This window comes from Carcharodon carcharias, chromosome 8 (assembly GCF_017639515.1).
Source record: "Carcharodon carcharias isolate sCarCar2 chromosome 8, sCarCar2.pri, whole genome shotgun sequence".
Classification (NCBI taxonomy): Eukaryota; Metazoa; Chordata; class Chondrichthyes; order Lamniformes; family Lamnidae; genus Carcharodon; species Carcharodon carcharias.
The window spans coordinates 152,399,025-152,417,204 of record NC_054474.1 but is presented as its reverse complement, the minus strand read 5'-3'; the positions used below and the strand labels follow the sequence as shown (position 1 = coordinate 152,417,204).

Genomic DNA, 18,180 nt, shown 5'->3' with positions numbered 1-18,180 from the left:
CTGGAAAGTCTTCCCAGGCAGCCACGAGTTGGAGGTCAGCCCAGCTGTGGTGGCTCCAGTGTTTTAGGCCTCAAAGAGTTTGATAATTTTGTAAGAAATTTGCTACGTTTAATATTTTCTTTTTGAAATATTCCCCAGGGAAAGCCAGGAGCGCGAGGGTTACCTGGGCCACAGGGCCTACCTGGTCAAGAGGTAAGCGCCGGGAGAAAATTTACATCCGTGATGCTGTTATGACTGTAGCTAAGCTTTCAAATGAAGCGTTAAAACCAAATCCCCGCTTGGGTGGGGGTAAATGAAGCATTAAAACCAAACCCCCGGGCACTACTTTGAAGAGGAGCAGGGGAGTGTTCCTTGTGTCCTGGAGCCAATATTTATCCCTCAATCAACATCATAAAACATTACCCAGTCATTTATCACATTGCTGTTTATGGGAGCTTGCTGTGTGAATTGGCTGCCGTTTCTTTCCCACATTGTGCCAGTGATTACACTTCAAAAAGTATTTCACTGGCTATAAAGTGCTTTGGAACGTTCTGAGGTCTTGAAAGGTGCTATATAAATGCAAGTTTTTTTTATATTAGCAGCAGTGATGGTACTTAAAAGGAATTGTTTGGTTGTGAAATACTTTTGAGTTGTCCTTGTTAATATATGTTAATTATTTGTTAAGATGCACAGGGTGAAAGACATTGTTTAATTAAGTAATTATAGTGGTTTGTATCCCCGCCTGTCACGTGGGAGACTGGGGTTCAATTCCATGATGGGGAGGCCAGTCCTTGTTCCAAGTGTGCACTGTATAAGCAGTGCTCGTGCTTTGCAGTCATCGAGCCCGACTGTCTGCCCCTCTTCTGCAGTTATGTTTGCGGCTGGATGTCCCTGGAGAGGGACCATCAAGGCCTTCTGTGCTCGGTGGGCACCGCAGAGACGGGGATGTTTTATTGACCCCCTTAATCACATTTTGGTTTAATGTTTGTGAGTTTCCTTTAAATTTTATCTTTGGTTTTGCAGTCTCCCTAATTTATTTTGTCCCTCATTTTGTTAATTTAGCTTAATTGGTTGACTCCAAAAGAGTTACAAATAGGGGATAGCTGGGACACTGTGTTTGTGTGAGAAAGGAGAGCCATGAGACTGAATAAAGTCAATAAACCCTCTCAGTAAAGAAAAGCTCTGTGTCCTGGCTTTGACTTCACCAACTGGCTTAGATTCTATTAACAGTCCTGAAAGCTATCATATAAATGCAAACCAAGTTCTATTGATTGAAAAGAACTAAAGGTAAATTCAAACTGAATTGTAATCAAACTTCTAAGCAACTAAATTGAAAAGTGAACTTAAAATCCATGACATTTTCAAAGACAAGGTAAAAAGCGAGTTTTTGGAAGTGTGATCTGTGATTGCAGACTGTACCAAGAGGTCCAAACTCTCCTTTCACCGCCAGCTTGATATATAAATAGCTGAAAGTTCAGTCACAGAGGGTGGGACATGAGGAGAGCAGAACACACAGGAGGACTGATTTAAGGCATCATAGGGAGCAGGCAGGGAGGTAGAACTGAAGGATTTTGTCAGAGGTTGAGATAAGGCCAGGAGCAATTTAAAGAATTTCTAATTCAGGCTGATAGTAAACTGGATAAAAGGGGGGTGCGGGGTGGGTGGCAGTGGAAGAGCAGAACCTGGTGTGGGTTGGGATGTGAACAGCAGAGTTTTCTAGAAGGTGGATAAGATGCTCAATAATTCACTTCTTGAACTGTAAGAAGTGTGGCTTAGGCTTTCTGCACTGGCTGGAGCAGATTCAGAGTTGGACCGTTATGGTCTTACTGACCAACAACATTCAGTGTTTGAGGCTGCGCAAGCTTAGATTGTGTTTTTTTAAAAATCCAGCACAACAAAGGGTTAAAACAGTTCACATCACAACTCAGGGCAATTCCATATTGGTGTCAGTCATAGCCAACAGCTGTATCTGATGTGAGTATGGGAATGGGATCAGAGAGTTTTCAAAGGAAGAATAGGAAAATTAATGGAAAGACTTCCTTATAAAATACATTTGGTTTATTCAGTATATCATCCAGCTAAGATCAGAGATAAATGATTCCAGTTTGGATCACCAGTCATTTCAATAGATGTGAAGAAACCACATGCAGACATTGAGTTTGTTTTCAACTGTAGTTATTGAAGCATAAGAAACAAATATATTTTTCCACAGTTCAGGAATGAACTGAAAGGAAGATGCCAGGCTCTAAATAAGTTAGATTTAGCACAAATATAATCAGTCTCTAATGTTTGTTTCTAAGCAAAATGAAGACTTGCATTTATATTGTGCTTTTCTTGTCTTTTTATTCAAATCCCTCCATGGCCTCACCCCTCCCTATTTCTGTAACCTCTCCAATCCCACAGCCCGCCAAGGTTTCTGAACTCCTCTAGTTCCAGCCTCTTGAGTACCCCCGGATTTTAATCACTCCACCATTGGCGGCCATGCCTTCAGTTGCCTCATCCTTCCCTCCCTATACCTGTCTGCCTCTCTACCTCGCTTTCCTCCGGAAATCTTACCTCTCTGACCAAGCTTTTGGCCATCTCACCTAATATCTCCTTATGTGGCTCAGTGTCATATTTTGTTTTTAATGCTCCTGTGAAGCGCCTTTACATTTTTATTACATTAAGCGCGCTATATAAATGTAAGTTGGTTCAATTTGTTGTTAATGCTTCAAACATCTTAACGCCACTTTTAAAGTAGCATATTGATGCCTTACAATTGCTGTACGCATTCGCTCGCTGATATTGCCAACATAATTTTTTCGTCTTTTCTTTACAAAGGCAGCGAAAACGAGAGTTGGAAAAACATTTAAACAAGAGCCTCTATTGAAGGCAGATGTTTATATAGCTGTCTCAGTGTTGTCAAGACAAACTAGGGTCCAAGCGATAGTCTGCACCCAGAATCAATATGACTAGAAATGATGAGAAACCTGTTGTGATCATTTTACTTTGACCAGTAGTTATTGCTGGATGGTAAATTATAAAAATGATACAACTCAAGCAAACTAGAATGGCTACCCTATCTAGGGGTATAAATTTATACTCCTGTCATGCCAATCAGCAGTGACTATGCAAATCACAAAAATGCTGAGCCTCTTCCTATTGAAAAGAGTGCGGCTTATCCCACAGCATGACAAAGCTTTGATGTGAGAATGGTAAGGCGTATTCTAATGAGTAATACTTGTTATTCATCGATTAATGGTTTTTATGCGGTTCATTGCAGGGCGATGAAGGACGAATAGGACCACTTGGAGATCCAGGTCCTGAGGTGTGTTTACGCTTTAAATTAATAATTATTCATTTATTGCAATGCTCATGGACAGTTGAAAATAAACACCTTGGCCTGAACGTTTTGCCCGTCGGGCCTGTGTGAGCGGTGGGCCTGGGAGCGGACGGGAAATGGGCCCCTGACCGCTGAGTTCACGCCGGCTGCCCAATTAACGGGTAGCCAGCATGAAACACGCGCTCAGAAAGGCTCAGCGCAGCCGGTGGGGGTGGAGAGAGGGCAGGCGCTGACGTCACCGCGGGTGTGGGTGAGCGCTTCCACTGAGCTCCCTGAAGGCAGACGGCTGCCCCAGGGAGCTGCAGACCTCCAGAGAATAAATGAAACAACGAAAATGCTGCAAAATGTGCCCATGCGGCACAATCGAGCTCCTGAAAGCACGTCCTCATTAAAAAAAAACAGCCCCCCCAGATATCTCTTTTTATCTTACTTCCCCACGGAGATTTCATCCGACCCTTGGATCGAGGTTTGAGCAAAAATGTGAAGGCCGCCCTGGCCGATTGGCCAGTCTGCCAACTGTAACATTGGACGGGCCGTGAAAACTCGCCTTCAGTTGCCTCCTCAATGAGCTCAGTTGCACGCTTGATTGTCGGCGGGCCCATTCCCACTGCCACGCGTGTCTGCTGAGCGAGATATTACATGGGTGCGCGATGACGTCACCTCGTCAACGTCACCTCGCGCTATTTCGCGGCCGGACGGGTCGGGTACGCTCCCACCCGCGGGGGTGTAAAATCCTGGCCCTGCAACCTTAAGCATGTTATGGCCGGGCGAAGTCTTAACAAAATTTACTAGGTATAAATAGTTTTTAGCACCGTGAAGCAAAGGCATGCACGATGTTAAAAAAGCAGATAAATGAATGATTCGGACACAAACTCACCTTAAATAAGTTAAAATTTAAACCTCTAATCCCTTAGTGATGTGGTGACATCATTGAATGGGAGAACATGGATTGATGGCTGGGCTGTGTTCACAGTGTTTCCTCTCCAAGGAAGGAGCTTTTCCTCCCTGTGGACGGAACAAGATGCTTGTTACAAACAATAGTGGATAAGGACTAAACAAAGCTTGAAACACTGAACTTCATAAAAGCTTGGGGTCTTTTCAGTGATGTGGCTGCATGGCAGCAGTAAATAGGAATTTGTCCCAATTATTTGACAATTGCAAGTGTTCTTTAGATGTCTTAAAAACATGATAATAAGGTACTTATTCAAGCAATTACAAATTGAGATGTAATTGCAATAATGGAAAGGCACCATACTGGGGAGCAGACCCTCAGCATGACTTCAGATTCCTAATGCAGTGTATTTCATTATTCATTCTTACACACAGTCTCAAATGTTCAACAAAGCTATCATATTCCAGTTGTAACCATTACTTTTTTATTGAAGGTCATGTTTATATAATTTTTATTATATCATTATGTATATCATTATAACTAGTTTAATAATTAAGGGAGTTGATATGGGCCTTTACCACTTCAGCAGCATTTTTATAGCCTCGCGTACTTTTTTATTAATAATCTGGCTTGGTGAGAATTGTGATGGGGTGAGCCCTGTGGATAATTTGAGGAGGGTTAGAGCTGAGTGAAACCTGAAGATTTGGGGTTGGAGCACTGAGCAAGATTTGAAGGGTGAGCATTGGGAGCGACTTAAAGTGAACGCCGAGCAAGGTGTGAGAGAGTCAGTGTAGAATGAGATTTGAAACAGCGAGCCCTAGCCTGGGCTTAACGAAAGAAGCTATGTGCGATTGGAGGAAATGTGTGAACCGATGGGGAGTGTGTACTTGAGTAAGATTTCAAGGCAGAAGCATTACACAAAATTTTGGGGAGGTGACACTACACTATTTATGAAGGAGCATTATTTAACATTTAAGGAAGAGGCTGTGGGAGATTTGAAGGAGATGCTGAGTGAGATTTGTCGGAAAGGACACCAGGCAGGAGTTGAGGTCTGGTCTGGTCTGGTCTGGTCTGGGGGCTTTGGGGAAGTAAGATTTGGAGGGAGCAAAGTTTTGATAAAGGAGGCACTGAGCAAGATTTTGGGGAGAAAGTCATTATTGACATGTGGGAAAGCCATTGCCGAGTGTGATTTAGAATGGGCCGCTGAATCATAATTTGCAACTGAGTGCTAAAATTATTTTAGGAATGATTGTTTAGAATGATTGAACTTGTGACCGTATAAATAACTTTAGCAATGCCTACTGACTGAGTGAGATGCAACTGAAAATAATGTACTGTCCAATTGAGTATAGAGTAGCTGTCTAATATGATTAGGAAGGGGTGCCATCTGAGCAAGAACAGTAACTTGCATTTATATAGCGCCTTTAATGGAATAAAATGCCCCAAGGCATTCCACAGGAGCAGAACTTGACAATGAGCCACATAAGGAGTTGTCAGGAACAGTGACCAAAGCTTGATCAGGAGGCTATTCTTAAAGGGAGAAAGAGAGGTGGAGAGGTTTACAGAGAGAATTCCAGAGCTCAGGAGTTCGTCAGCTGAAGGTACAACTGCCAGTGGTGGGGCGATTAGAATCGGGGACGCTCAAGAAGCCAGCTAGCATTAGTTGAGTGCAGAGATCTCGGCACTGAACCCCAGATTTGGGACAGACCACAACACCAATGAAAGTGACATCAGGATTGAGACCTATCAGTAACCATGTGACGATCCACTTAATCCATTTACTCACTCAGATCACTGACTGGGATTGAAATTCAAACATGCGTTGGCCACAATTTTCCATTTGACTGAGAAACCATAGGGAGCTCATGCCCAAATTTCCACTGGAAGCACCAAGTGGTTGAAGCTCTTCCTACATGCCGAAGATAAAAAGCCTAGCCATTCATATTTTTGTGCTGAGTAAAGTAAGGAACTTTCCTACTGGGAAGTGAATATTCTTCTACGTTTGGCACCTAATATCAACATCAAAGTTTCCACAGCACGGTCAGCTTCATAGGAAAACTCCCCTCGCTCCGCTCTCGACACGACACAAAGCACCAACTCGGAACGACACCCTCTTCTGTGTGAATTTTCCCGTTTCCCACATCAACCATTCTTGTGCTGTGTCCCTCTGCCAGTTTGTGTTGAACGGTGGCCAGCTTTGTGGAGCAAAGCCTGTGCTTGCTAACATCTGGCTTGAGGCTGAACAGTCCTTATTACATGTAGGACCTGCCGAGTAAAAAGGAGAGAAAAGACTTTCATCCCAGCAATGTGAGCAGCATTCAAACCCACGGGATGGGATCTTCCAGCCCCACCCCTTGCCGGGATTGCCCAATCCCGCTGGGCCGCCGCACCCACCCCCCCCCCAAATTGTGGCAGGTCCCTCCATGGCAGGGCCGGGAAATCCCAGCCAATGGGCAGGATTTTTCAGGTGACAAGGTTTCGCGCCCAATCACTCGGCTGCCTCATGGCCACTTAAAGCTTGGGAGAGACTTCTGCCCCCCCCCCCCCCAATCTGGGGAGGGAGTCCCACCTGAGAGAGCCAATTGGCTGGCTGCTCTGTAGCCCCAGCAGCGCCAGGCTGGAGCGGTGGCCACTGCTGGGACTACAGGCAATCTCCCAAACGTGGAACTAATGGAGGCCTGACTGAAGGTAAGTCCAAGGTATTGGCGGGGCCTGGCCAACAGGCCTCAGCAAGAGGAGAGGGGTTTGGAGGGCTGGGTTTGAGAGGTTTGGTGGGGGTGGAAGGAGGATTAAAGGGTCTATGACTTTGTTGGCGGGGGTGTCTCCAATGGATTCAGGGGCTCCTGAAAGGAGGTGTATCCCCCACTTGCCCAACTCCAGCCCTTACAGCTAAAGCTGCCAAGCTACCTGCTTGGCGTGAGCCTCCTCCTGCCATGAGTCAAATAGTGGCGGGGCAGGATGAGGCACGTGGCCATTAATTAGCCATTTTAGGACTTTAATAGGCCCAAGGGAGGGCAGTGGGGCTACCCGTTGCCTCCACTGCTCCCGCTTCCCTCTTCAAATGGGAGTCAGATCAGGGTGGGTGGATAGATGGTGCGCAGGCTCATGTGCTGCATTTTACGAGCCCCTCTGCCTTAAAACTCACCGGCAGGTGACCGTAAAATTCTGCCCCATGTGGCAGATATGAAGGCAAAAGGTGCTAACCCTAAACTGCCTATCACTGATGCAATTATCATTCCCTCAAATTTGCACCAACTGTTTAAATCAGGACTGCCACAGAAACGTAAACCTCAAATAGACCATTGAGTTCTTCTGATAAATGTCAGGGTGAGTGCATCGCACAGATCAGGAAGATCTCAGCCCTGGTCTGTGCTGGGTTTACTAATCACAGCTGTGTTGACATTGGATGCTCTACAATTGGCCTCCAAATCACTGGACCAGAAAGTATTTAAAAAAAAAATCAGCCAGGGTTCCCAACCCTGATTGCCCACTGAAAAGTTAATGTGTGTGGATATCACAGTTTCTGCTACCAAAGATGACTGAAGTATCTCGTGTAAGTTTTCTGCCCATTATTAATGCGCTTCAGTAACACAAAATAGGGCCCATAGCGTTATGATCTGTCACCTCCAAAATCTGCCTCATCTCACTCTATATCATTGAATTAGGTGCATGCATCGTAGGAACTTGGGAACATAGGACTTAGGAGCAAGAGTAGGCCAGTCAATCCTTCGAGCCTGCTGCGCCATTCAGTTAGCTCACGGCTCTGGTTGTGGTCTCAATTCTACTTTCCTATCTTTCCCACATAACCCTTGACCCCCTTGTCTATCAAATATGAGTTTTCTGTATAACTCAACCTTGAATAAATTCAATGACCTGGCCTCCACTGCTTTCTGGGAAAGAGAAGTCCACATATGAACAACCCTCTGAGAGAAAAAAAATTCTCCTCATCTCCGTCTTAAATAGTAGACCGCTTATTCTTAAACTGTGTCCCCTAGTTCTAGTTTCTCCCACAAGTGGAAACATCCTCCTGGTGTCTACCCTATCAAGACCTCTCAGGATCTTAAATGTTTCAATAAGATCACCTCTCATTCTTCTGAACTCCAATGGGTATAGACACAATCTGTTCAACCTTTCTTCATAAGGTAAGTCCCCCATCCCAGGAGTGAGCATAAGAGTGTCCCATTCATATACAGTTAACTCGCAGATCGGCCATGATCTTATTGAATAGCAGAAGAACATGAAGCTCTGAATAGCCTGCTCCTTGTTCCTATGTTCATGGTACCTTAAGATTTTCTGGTCATTATGTCAATCAAAGAGCTTCTCCCACTTGGACCACCTGTCAGAAATTTGGGGCGTGAGTTGCCTGTGATTTTTCCAAAGTACCTTCCACTTGAGCAAGGCTCACCAATTTCAAAGACTATAGTGTAATTACAGTGAGGTTATTAAGTACTATAGTAGTCCAAGCATCTGCCAAACGATGTTTCAAACTCTCCTGAATGGGTTTTGGAATTAATTCATGTGTTCCAACATGTAGCATTAATTTAGTTCCATTTATATGTATCATTCTAGGGACGTCCTGGGAGGAGAGGATTTCCAGGAAAACCAGGGCCTGATGGTCCTAAGGTAAAACACTAGGTAGATGTAACAATCTGGATCATATTTTGGCTGTTTCATATACATTTAACTCAAGTTACAGCTAAGTAGTAAAATGTAAAGTGTATGTGTCAAGTTCGCAATTTGTTTCTTTGCACAAACCATGTTCACTTCTGGTCAAAAATCACAGATACCTTCTTGTTATTGCATTAATATGACTTCCAAAACCAGTCATAGAGGCATTACGGGACAGAAGGAGGACATTTGGCCCATTGAGTCTATACCAACTCTCTGTAGACCGAACTAGTCAGTCCCAATCCACCTGCTCTATCCCAGTGACTCTGAGAATTTATTTCCCTCCAGTAGCCCATCCAATTTCCTTTTGAAATCATTCATTGTCTCCGCTTCCACCACCCTTGAAAGCAGCCAGGTCCAGGACATAACTACTCGCTGTGTAAAAAATAGTTCTCCCTCACATCCTCCCTGCATCTCTTGGCCAAAACCTTAAATCTGTGTTCCCAAGTCCTTGGACCATCAGATAATGAGAACAACTTTTTTTTTGTCTGACATAGTTAAACTTCTCATAATCCTGTACACCAGCTATCAAGTCTCCCCTCAATCTCCTTTGCTCCAAGGAGAACAACCCCAGCTGCTCCAATCTAACCTTGTTGCTAAATTCCCTTATCCCTGGAACAATTCTAGTAAAACTCCTCTGAAAACTCTGTGGTGTCCAGAACTGGACATAATACCCTAGTTGTAGCCTAACCAGAGCTTTATAAAGGTTCATCATAACTTCTACATTCATTTTTATTTTGTATCCACTTATTTTTATTTTTGTTCATTTATCCGTGGTTTATCCCCCCCTTCTATCCCATTTTCTATCCTTTTTGTCCCCACCACTGCCCCCTCCCCCCCACTCCATTCCCCCACAGGTCCATCTGTTACTTGTTCCATGTTGTTCTTTCACACAATGCTTCCCTTGTTCTGCTATAATCACATTCTGCTTTCTTACCTTTATGCCACTATCAGCGCCTTTTTTTAGCACAAACCACTGCCATTAACAATCCCTTTGTCCTTTAGTTCATGACATCTTTGTCAATCCCTCCTTTGTCCCCACCTATCTCTGGCCTTCTATCCGGCTCCACCTGCCCCACCCCCCCTTAAACGGTTTAAATTGCATCACATTTCCACTTCTCTTCAGCGCTGAAGAAGGGTCACACGGACTTGAAACGTTAACTCTGTTTCTCTCTCCACAGATGCTGCCAGACCTGCTGAGTATTTCCAGCATTTTTTTGTTTTTGTTTCATCATAAGCTCCTTGCGTTTGTACTCTATACCTCTATTTATGAAGCTCAAGGTCCCACATGCTTTGCTACTTATTGAATTGCCACCTTCGAAGTTGATGCCCTCGAACCCCTAGGTCCCTTTGTCCCTGCACGTTCTTTAGAGTTATGCCACTGTTGTCCTGCAGCAATGCATTGAGTACTGAATGCAGCTTGTCCTGCATGTCCTAAATTGACCTGCCGCTGACAACGTGTGCAGCAATTGGAGAGGAATGTGGTGTTGGGTTGAAAATCCAACCCCTTTCCCCAAACCTCTGAAATGAGCCTGGGTCTTGATCTAAGTGCAGTTGGATCAGGTTGAACCAAACGGAGCCAGCGCTGCTTGGGTGTTCACTTGTCTCTGGCGAGAGTTAAAATGAATGTAAAGCAACAAGTGGTTGGACTCACTTTAATTAAAAATTTGTTTTCTGATGCAGCTAAAAAAAATACGCGGTAGGCGTCCAGGATGGGGTTAGACTTTAACTAGCTGTCAGCCAATTGCATGGCACACGCACCACCCAGTTGGGGTCCTGTCATTGTTGCACCACCCAATTTGCATATTTAAAGGGACTACCACTGGAAACACACAGATCATCAGCCTCCTTTGAGGAAGGCAGTGGCTGAAAAGGAACGAGAAGACATTTTTGGGTCACTACCAAGTGGAGTTAAAATCTCCCTAACGCTTGTCTGAACAAAACAATTTCATGCATTTTTGAGCATTAAATGTTGTGTGAACTCAAACCAATTTTAGTTTTATTCTTTTGCTACACCCACTCTTTATGTAGTAATATGTGTTTAATCTTTCAACAGTTGTGCATTTAACACTCCTTCAAAATTGTAATCAAACTAACCATTATATTTGCAGCTGTGAGTCAGAGTTCCATATAATCATTTCAGTGTGGAACACACAATTTAATCTGCATAACACTGGGCTGAATTTTCACTTTGGCAATGGGAAACAGGAGCTGAGAATGCTTCCTGGTCCCAAGCCCACCCCTTGTGGGGGGAAGCAGTTACTTACTGGGTCGGCCCTTAAATTGGCATGGAGATGGGTTCCCTACCCAACTGGGGGCGGTGGGCAGCTTCTCGAAACCGGAGGGCCAGTCAGAGACCTTCCAGTTTGAGAGGAGCAGCAGACTGCAGGACGAGGTAAGTAACAGAGACGGCACTTCAACAGGAAGATTTGGCCACTTCCTTAAAATTTTAATTTAAAAATAAAGAAAGCAGATAGGCCACCTGTAGGGGGTGGGTAGGTGGGGGTTGTGGGGGTGGGGGGGCTGGTGGGGGGTGTGGGGGGGAATCCCTTTGTAGGGGTAGCCTTTGGCTTCACTCACTCCCAGGCGGGTATGGAGCGCCTGTAAGGAGTGCTGCTGGACTCTCCCCCCATCCCAAACTGGCCTGCTGCTGGGTGCCTGCCTTCAAACAGCTAAGCTGCCCCCTGTTACATCAGGAAACTAGAAAATCGCAAATCAGCCTCCTAAACTTGACCTTTAAGAAGGAGGCTCTTAATGGACCTAATTGCTGGCCCGCTTCATGGGAGCAGGCAGCGCCACTGAGCTGGAACCTGCCTTGGCCAAAATGGTTGACACCGTGAACAGAGTCCGGAAACCAGCCTGCCAGCCAGTTCCAGTATTTTTGGGCACCGTCCACCTCTGTTCCCCACCTCGGGAAGCCCTGAAAATCCTGCTCCACTGAGAATTTCATAGCGAGGGCATTGACTACACAGGCTAAACTGGAACCAGTTGAGGGGAGGGTCCCTGTCATTTTCTCAACCTTTAACCTCACAACTAACCTGTTTTCTGAGAAGTTGCCGGAGCAACACTAAACTCTGGTCGCCAGGGAGCTTTGTTTGACACTCCCTTTGGTTTGCTTGGTGACTAGTGTTGACACGAGCACTCTTTATTTAATGTATGTATCCTGCAAAAGGAAACAGAGGCAAAGAAGCTTGCCACATAATCTATGTTTATTTTGCTATATTATCTGCATTAGGATGGAACAGTGATATTTTATTTCAGGACTGAACCATGGGAAGGTTTACAGACATTCCGATGATTTTTGCGGCCTTGTGAGATTTCTGTGGGAGTAATTGGATAAGCCGGAAAATGGGTGCGGGAATGGTGATGCCCATTAACTCATGCCCACTCGTTCCAATGTCAGCAACACACAAACATTGTGCTGCCTGCTAATTTAAATAATATTACGTGCAGCCCAGTGGTAAACACTCTGCCGAGTGGCTGCACCCCTCAGCAGGGGGGGCCCCCAAGTCAATGCAAGGCTATCAAGACTTAAAGCTAGCCTGCACCCCTTAAAGGAGAGCTGCATTCTGGCTGCTGGAGGTGCTGGAACTGGTTGCAGAGGACGTTCTGAGCAGGAAGTAGAGTGAAATGGCACAAGAGGGGCAGAGACTCCAAGGTTCTCTGACGCAGCACTGGAGGCCTCAGTGCAGGAGGTGGACAGTAGGAGAGAGATCACCTCCCCACAGGTGGCCAGAAGGCCCTCCAGAGAGACACTGAGAAGGTAGTGGGAGCAGATAACCATCGTTTTCAATGCCAGAATTGTAGCCCTGAGAACCTGGACGCAGTGCAGGAAGAAGTTTAATGATCTCACACAAGTGATCAAGGTCAGTAGATGCATCTTCAAAAGCCATATTAAATAACAGCCTCAAACACTGCTTCATTCACCACCCTCCCCACCCATCTTCAGTTACCCACCAACATTCTCTGTCAATCATGATTCATAACTAACCTTCAAAGCCTCACCTCACCCTCACTGCTGCAAGTCTCACACCCAATTCTCACAGATTTCACACACTGCCAGCTGTTCAACTATGACAGGCACATCACCCAAGCATATTGCACACCCACTGAGACACTTCCTTCTCTCTTGCAGAGCAGAGAGCAGAGTGCCACATCTAACTGGCTGCGGGCTGGCATGGCTGCATGCCCTCATCTCCATGGAGGAGGTGGCGCTGACAATCACTGGAGGAGCCATGATTTAGGAAATAGTCAGCAGTGGGGCTGAAACCACATAAGATAACAATATGTCCCTACCCAATCCACCTTCTCACACTCATTGCCACCACCACCACCACCCCCCCCCCCCTACCCCCCCCCGCGAACCCCAACACCATCCCACAGCCTTTTCTGACCTACAAGCTTCAGATAGTGTAAGCATGCAGCTCTTGCTTCCCCCCTCCCTCCCCTCACTGCAACTGTGCCTTTCTGTGCCTTTCTCCTCTCAGATACCCAAGAACTGTCGCCTGGCCAGGCCGTGGTGCAACAGAGTGAAGTCCCAGAGGAGCAGGACACAACACCATCACTCAATCCCACGCTCACAGGCACCAGATTCTACCGCCATACATTCTTTAGAGGGTAGCATAGAGATGAGGCCTGCACATGATGAGTTACCAGCTACAAGTCAGTAACAGCCAGGAGTGGGGTAAAGGTCACACAGGTGCCAGCTCCCTGGAGGGTGAGGTCTCCCCTCCAGTGGTCAGGGATGAGCACTTCAATGGGATGGCATTCAAACAGATGGTGAAAAAGTAACAGGCATGCTCAATTAAATGCTTGATGCATTAACCAAAAGACTGCTGTCACTGTCAAGCAGCATGGAGGACTCTGACACCAGCTTGGCACAGGGTTTTGTGCAGAGTTCGGAGCCTGTCCGTTCCAGTGTGGCATCGGTGGCCCACTCCGTGAGAACACTCACCGAGCCAACCACGGGGCAACGTCAGGGTGGCCGATGTCTCAGCTTTCATTGCAGCACAAGCAGAAGCCAGCCAAACTTTTGAGTGCAGCACAGGAAGCACAGGCCGAGGTCATGTAACCTCAGCTTGCTGCCATCTGTGGTTACCAGCGCTCAACGGGGCTTGAGAGTACCAGAGCAGTGCCACAATCTGTCCTCCAGTAGATTGCATGGATTCCTGTGGTGCCAGGGGAGTGGCTGTGGCTTTGTGGAGTGCAAACCTGTTGCCCTCTGTCAGGATGATACCTTCTCCCATCACTGCCAACTCACCACGGCTCTTGCTGTCAGCCTGCCAGCCTGATTACCCATGACAAGGTGGTACCATCCAAAGCGAGGCCTTCTAGGCCTAGAGCTAGTGAGAAGAGTCCTGCAAGGGCACCTACAGTCTCCCCCATGAAAGCAACCTTCACCATGCTGCAGGCAGTGGGGTCGCACTGCCTAGGATCACCAGGACAGGTAAAGGCACGCACAAGACAGGCACCAAGGGAAGGCGAAAGGATGATTAGTTGACTTTAGTATGAAAGATTGGATGTTTGCTGAGGTTGGTTTGGAATGGTTATTTCGTGGTGGCTTTTATTTTCACATTGTAGCTAAGAGGACACTGTGATGTCAGTGACAGCTGGAAGGTAAGGTGTGTAGAATGGGGATTTGGGGTTGCATTCACTGGAAGTAGAATTTGATCAGACAGCCCATTAGAAAGAGTAAGTGTCAACTACCTTCTCCCACCCTCCCTCCTCAGCTGCTTACCGTATCCCTCATGGCAAGGGTCATGCCCTCATATTGGCTAAATTGGGCACAATACAGCAGACCATAATGAATCGTGACTCACATCCCGTTGAATCCTGCAGAGCTCCTCAAGGATGGTCCAGGCAGCAGAACCTTTACCTCAGTGGTCTGCCCTATGGCAGCCTGGCTCTCATTATATGCATGCTGGCCACGTGTGGTGGGTTTATGCCAAGTGGTCAATGGATAGCCCTTGTCACCCTGCAACCACCCTCTGGTTTAATGTGCCAGGAATGTGGGCATTGACCTGCATGATGTGATGAGTGTTGTTGCATACCAACTGCATACATAGGGGGTGGAAGCTATTGCAGTTGCATTTAGATGCAGCACCCACAAAGCCATGTGGGTGCAGTCCATGGCACCTGATGCCATGGGAAAGCCCTCTATCCTGCCAAAGCCATGTGCATACTTCACCTGCTTCTCTCTGTTCAGAGAGAATACAATGTAGTCCCCTGTCCTGACATGAACAGCATCAGTTACCTCCATTACGTAGCGGTGAGATATCACCGTGCCAGCCTGGAAGGATCCTTACGTGAAGAAATTCAGCCTGGAAGGATCCTTACGTGAAGATATTCAGGGCCAGAGTCACCTTCACAGTCATTGATAGTGCCATCCTTGCCCTGCTCTGAGTCCACAAATTTTCACGAGCAGCTCCTTTGTAAAACAAAGTCAACACACACAACTGCTCCTGTCTTAGGTGGAGTGACAAGAAATCCTCCCTGAAGAGTAGATGGATAAGGCCTCCCATCAAGAGCCATTGTCCCCTTCCTCCTCCTCCCTCTTCGAGCAGATTGTCTCCTTCTGTGCTGCCTCTGTTCACCTCCCTGTCATGCTGCAGGTGGGTTGGTAAGAGAAGCACCCATGACTGGGAGCAAATGGTCTGACCAGAACCCTTGAAGTCAGAATCAAGTCCTTCGTCACGCGCAGCACCTCTCCCAGTTGACCTTAACGACTTTAAACAGCAGTAGAAAACTAACAGCATTTCAACAAATGCAGACGGAGCCAACAGAAATCAATCAGCATTTAACCTGAAAGTAGATGATGATCCTATTAAATAGTGCTGGTGGGAGGGGATCTTCCTGCTTCTGAATGCATGTCGAGCTGTGCGTGCTTGAGAGACCGATAGTTGGAGTAGCGTGGTCGAAAACGGCAGGGCTGGCATCAAATTATCGTGACACTCTGACTGATGTCACGATCTGCCTGTATACAGTGTACTTCCAGCACACACTCATAACACCCGCGCTACCACCCTCACCAAAATGACGTCTGATACGTGCCGTGACGGAAGTCTGTACACGCAGTGCGGGTGCCACTTTGGCATCAAAACAGCACCCATTGCACAGAAAGAGGTGCTACGTGGCCACTGTGTCCCCCAGTCCTAACCAGTCCTGCTCTTAATGTTTTAATGTTGTTGAAGGAGACAACAGGGATTGTGCTTGTGTGAAGCCAAAGGCCAATTCTTTATGACCTTATGTATGACATTAACAGTTCTCTCAAATAAGTCATTGCAGATATGTCAACTCGAGAAAAGATTTATTCAGCCCCCCACTGGCTCTGGAAGTGTGTTTCCCATCTATAGATTGAATTGTGCAAAGAAACCAATTTTCTTCTGCAGTAAAATGTCTAGGGAAATTAAATAACATTTCAAAACAACTTGCAGGCTCTTGAAACATGTTTTTACTCAGAAACTGCGCATGCTAAGATTTTCTTTGTTCTCTTACCCCCCACCCCCCAACCCCTGTTTCCCCCCCCCCACCACCCCCACCACCACCTAGGGTGAACCTGGCGATTCTGGAAAGGTGGGGAAGGTTGGAGAACAGGTAACTGTTACCTCATTTCTCATTGTATGAGCAGAACTGATTTATATTGTGCTGAACTCTGGTTAATCTGTAACTCATTTGTATCTAAAAGTTACCAGTTTTGACCTGATAAAACCACAATTTGAACTTTTATGTGTCTTAGTACACAGAAGATGGTTAAAATGCTATGAAGTGGCAACACTTAATGTGCTAACCAATTAAAAATACAGATTGTTGGGGGATATTTGATACTCAAATAAGGATTGAGTATTATGTTTGTATCACAAGTTCATTCTAATGAGACAGAAAGTGAACAATTTGGTACATTGGAATACTATGAAAATTACAGTTCACTCCAGAGTCAACTATACAGCACAGTTGGGAAATTGGCCATTGTTAGTCAAGCTCTGTAGAATGTCTTATTTCCAGATCAGCTTGTGTCTGGAAAGTTTTCACAAGCGTCCTGATCATTGTGTGCTTTTTTTTCCACTATGCATGCTTCGGTAATTGAAGTTATTAAATATATTTCAGAGGTAACGAGCAGACTAGGACTGGGACATGATTGCAAGTGGAATAATTTTTTGGACATGTTGCTATAACATGTGGGTGTATCGACATGCATCAGCATAGTATAAAAATGTATTTTGCTAAGGGAAGGTGCTGAGCTGAGGCCAGGCACCTACATTTGCATGGGGAGATTGCAAGGGAGAATTGTCCCTGCTCAAAGGTAATGTCTAACTGATCCTACATTGGCAAATACCTGGCAACCAGTTGCCTGCTCGCTGTCTAAACCACGTGCTTACTACCCTAAGGCTCTCAGGTGGAGGATGCCAAGGCAACCTCAGCAACTATAGCTTTGATCTGTTAAATTACGACATCATTGCAGTAACTACAATCGTGGTTCCAAGCATATGAAAAAGAATGGATAAATTCTGATTCGGTGTTGAGTCTGGGGATTCAGGCTGCACTGAGGCCTGAGGGACAGGAAAATGGTCCAGTTTGGTAATGTGCATGGATCTAAACAATAAGCTAGATAGGTTCAAAGGTGTTTCCTTGTTTGTGAGGAGAAAACAGTTGTGAGGATATATAGAAAGAGCAAGGGGAGTGGGACTATCTGAGCTCCCAATGAAACAGCTGGCTCAGACTTGATGGGCCAAATGGATTTTTTTTTATTCTTTCATAGACATCACTGGCTAGGCCAGCATTTATTGCCCATCCCTCATTGCTCTTGAGAAGGTGATGGTGAGTTGCCTTCTTGAACTGCTGAAGTCCATCTGGTGATTCTGGAACAGTCCCGGCACATTGAAGGGTGACAAATGTAACCCCACTATTTAAAAAAAGGAGGGAGGGAGAATAAAGGGAAAAAAACAGATGTTAGCCTAACATCAGTAGTAGGGAAAATGCTGGAACCTATTATAAAGGATGTGATAACAGGACACTTAGAAAAGATCAACAGGATTAGACAAATTCAACGTGAATTTATGCAAGGGAAATCATGTTTGACAAACCCACTGGAGTTTTTTAGGCCTTAACTAGCAGATTAGAAAACAGAGAACCAGTGGATGTGATGTATTTTGATTTTCAGAAAGGTTTTGATAAAGTCCCACATTAGAGGTTGGTATGTAAAATTAAAGCTCATGGGATTGGAGGTAATATATTGGCATGGATTGAGAATTGGTTAGCAGACAGGAAAGAGAGAGTAAGAATAAATGGGTCTTTTTCGAAATGGCAGGTGGTGACTAGTGTG

At 45.7% G+C, this 18,180-nt stretch overlaps 1 protein-coding gene across 2 annotated transcripts in view; it reads left to right on the top strand.

Annotated features, from left to right (window-relative positions):
• The window catches only part of col27a1b (collagen, type XXVII, alpha 1b), a 598,999-nt gene that overhangs the window by 333,794 nt on the left and 247,025 nt on the right, over positions 1–18,180 (top strand). For both annotated transcript variants that reach the window (XM_041193458.1, XM_041193459.1), the window contains exons 21-24: positions 139–192; positions 3,242–3,286; positions 8,763–8,816; positions 16,410–16,454. In XM_041193458.1, the coding sequence (XP_041049392.1) occupies positions 139–192; positions 3,242–3,286; positions 8,763–8,816; positions 16,410–16,454 (198 nt within the window). The remainder of the gene's footprint in view (positions 1–138; positions 193–3,241; positions 3,287–8,762; positions 8,817–16,409; positions 16,455–18,180) is intronic.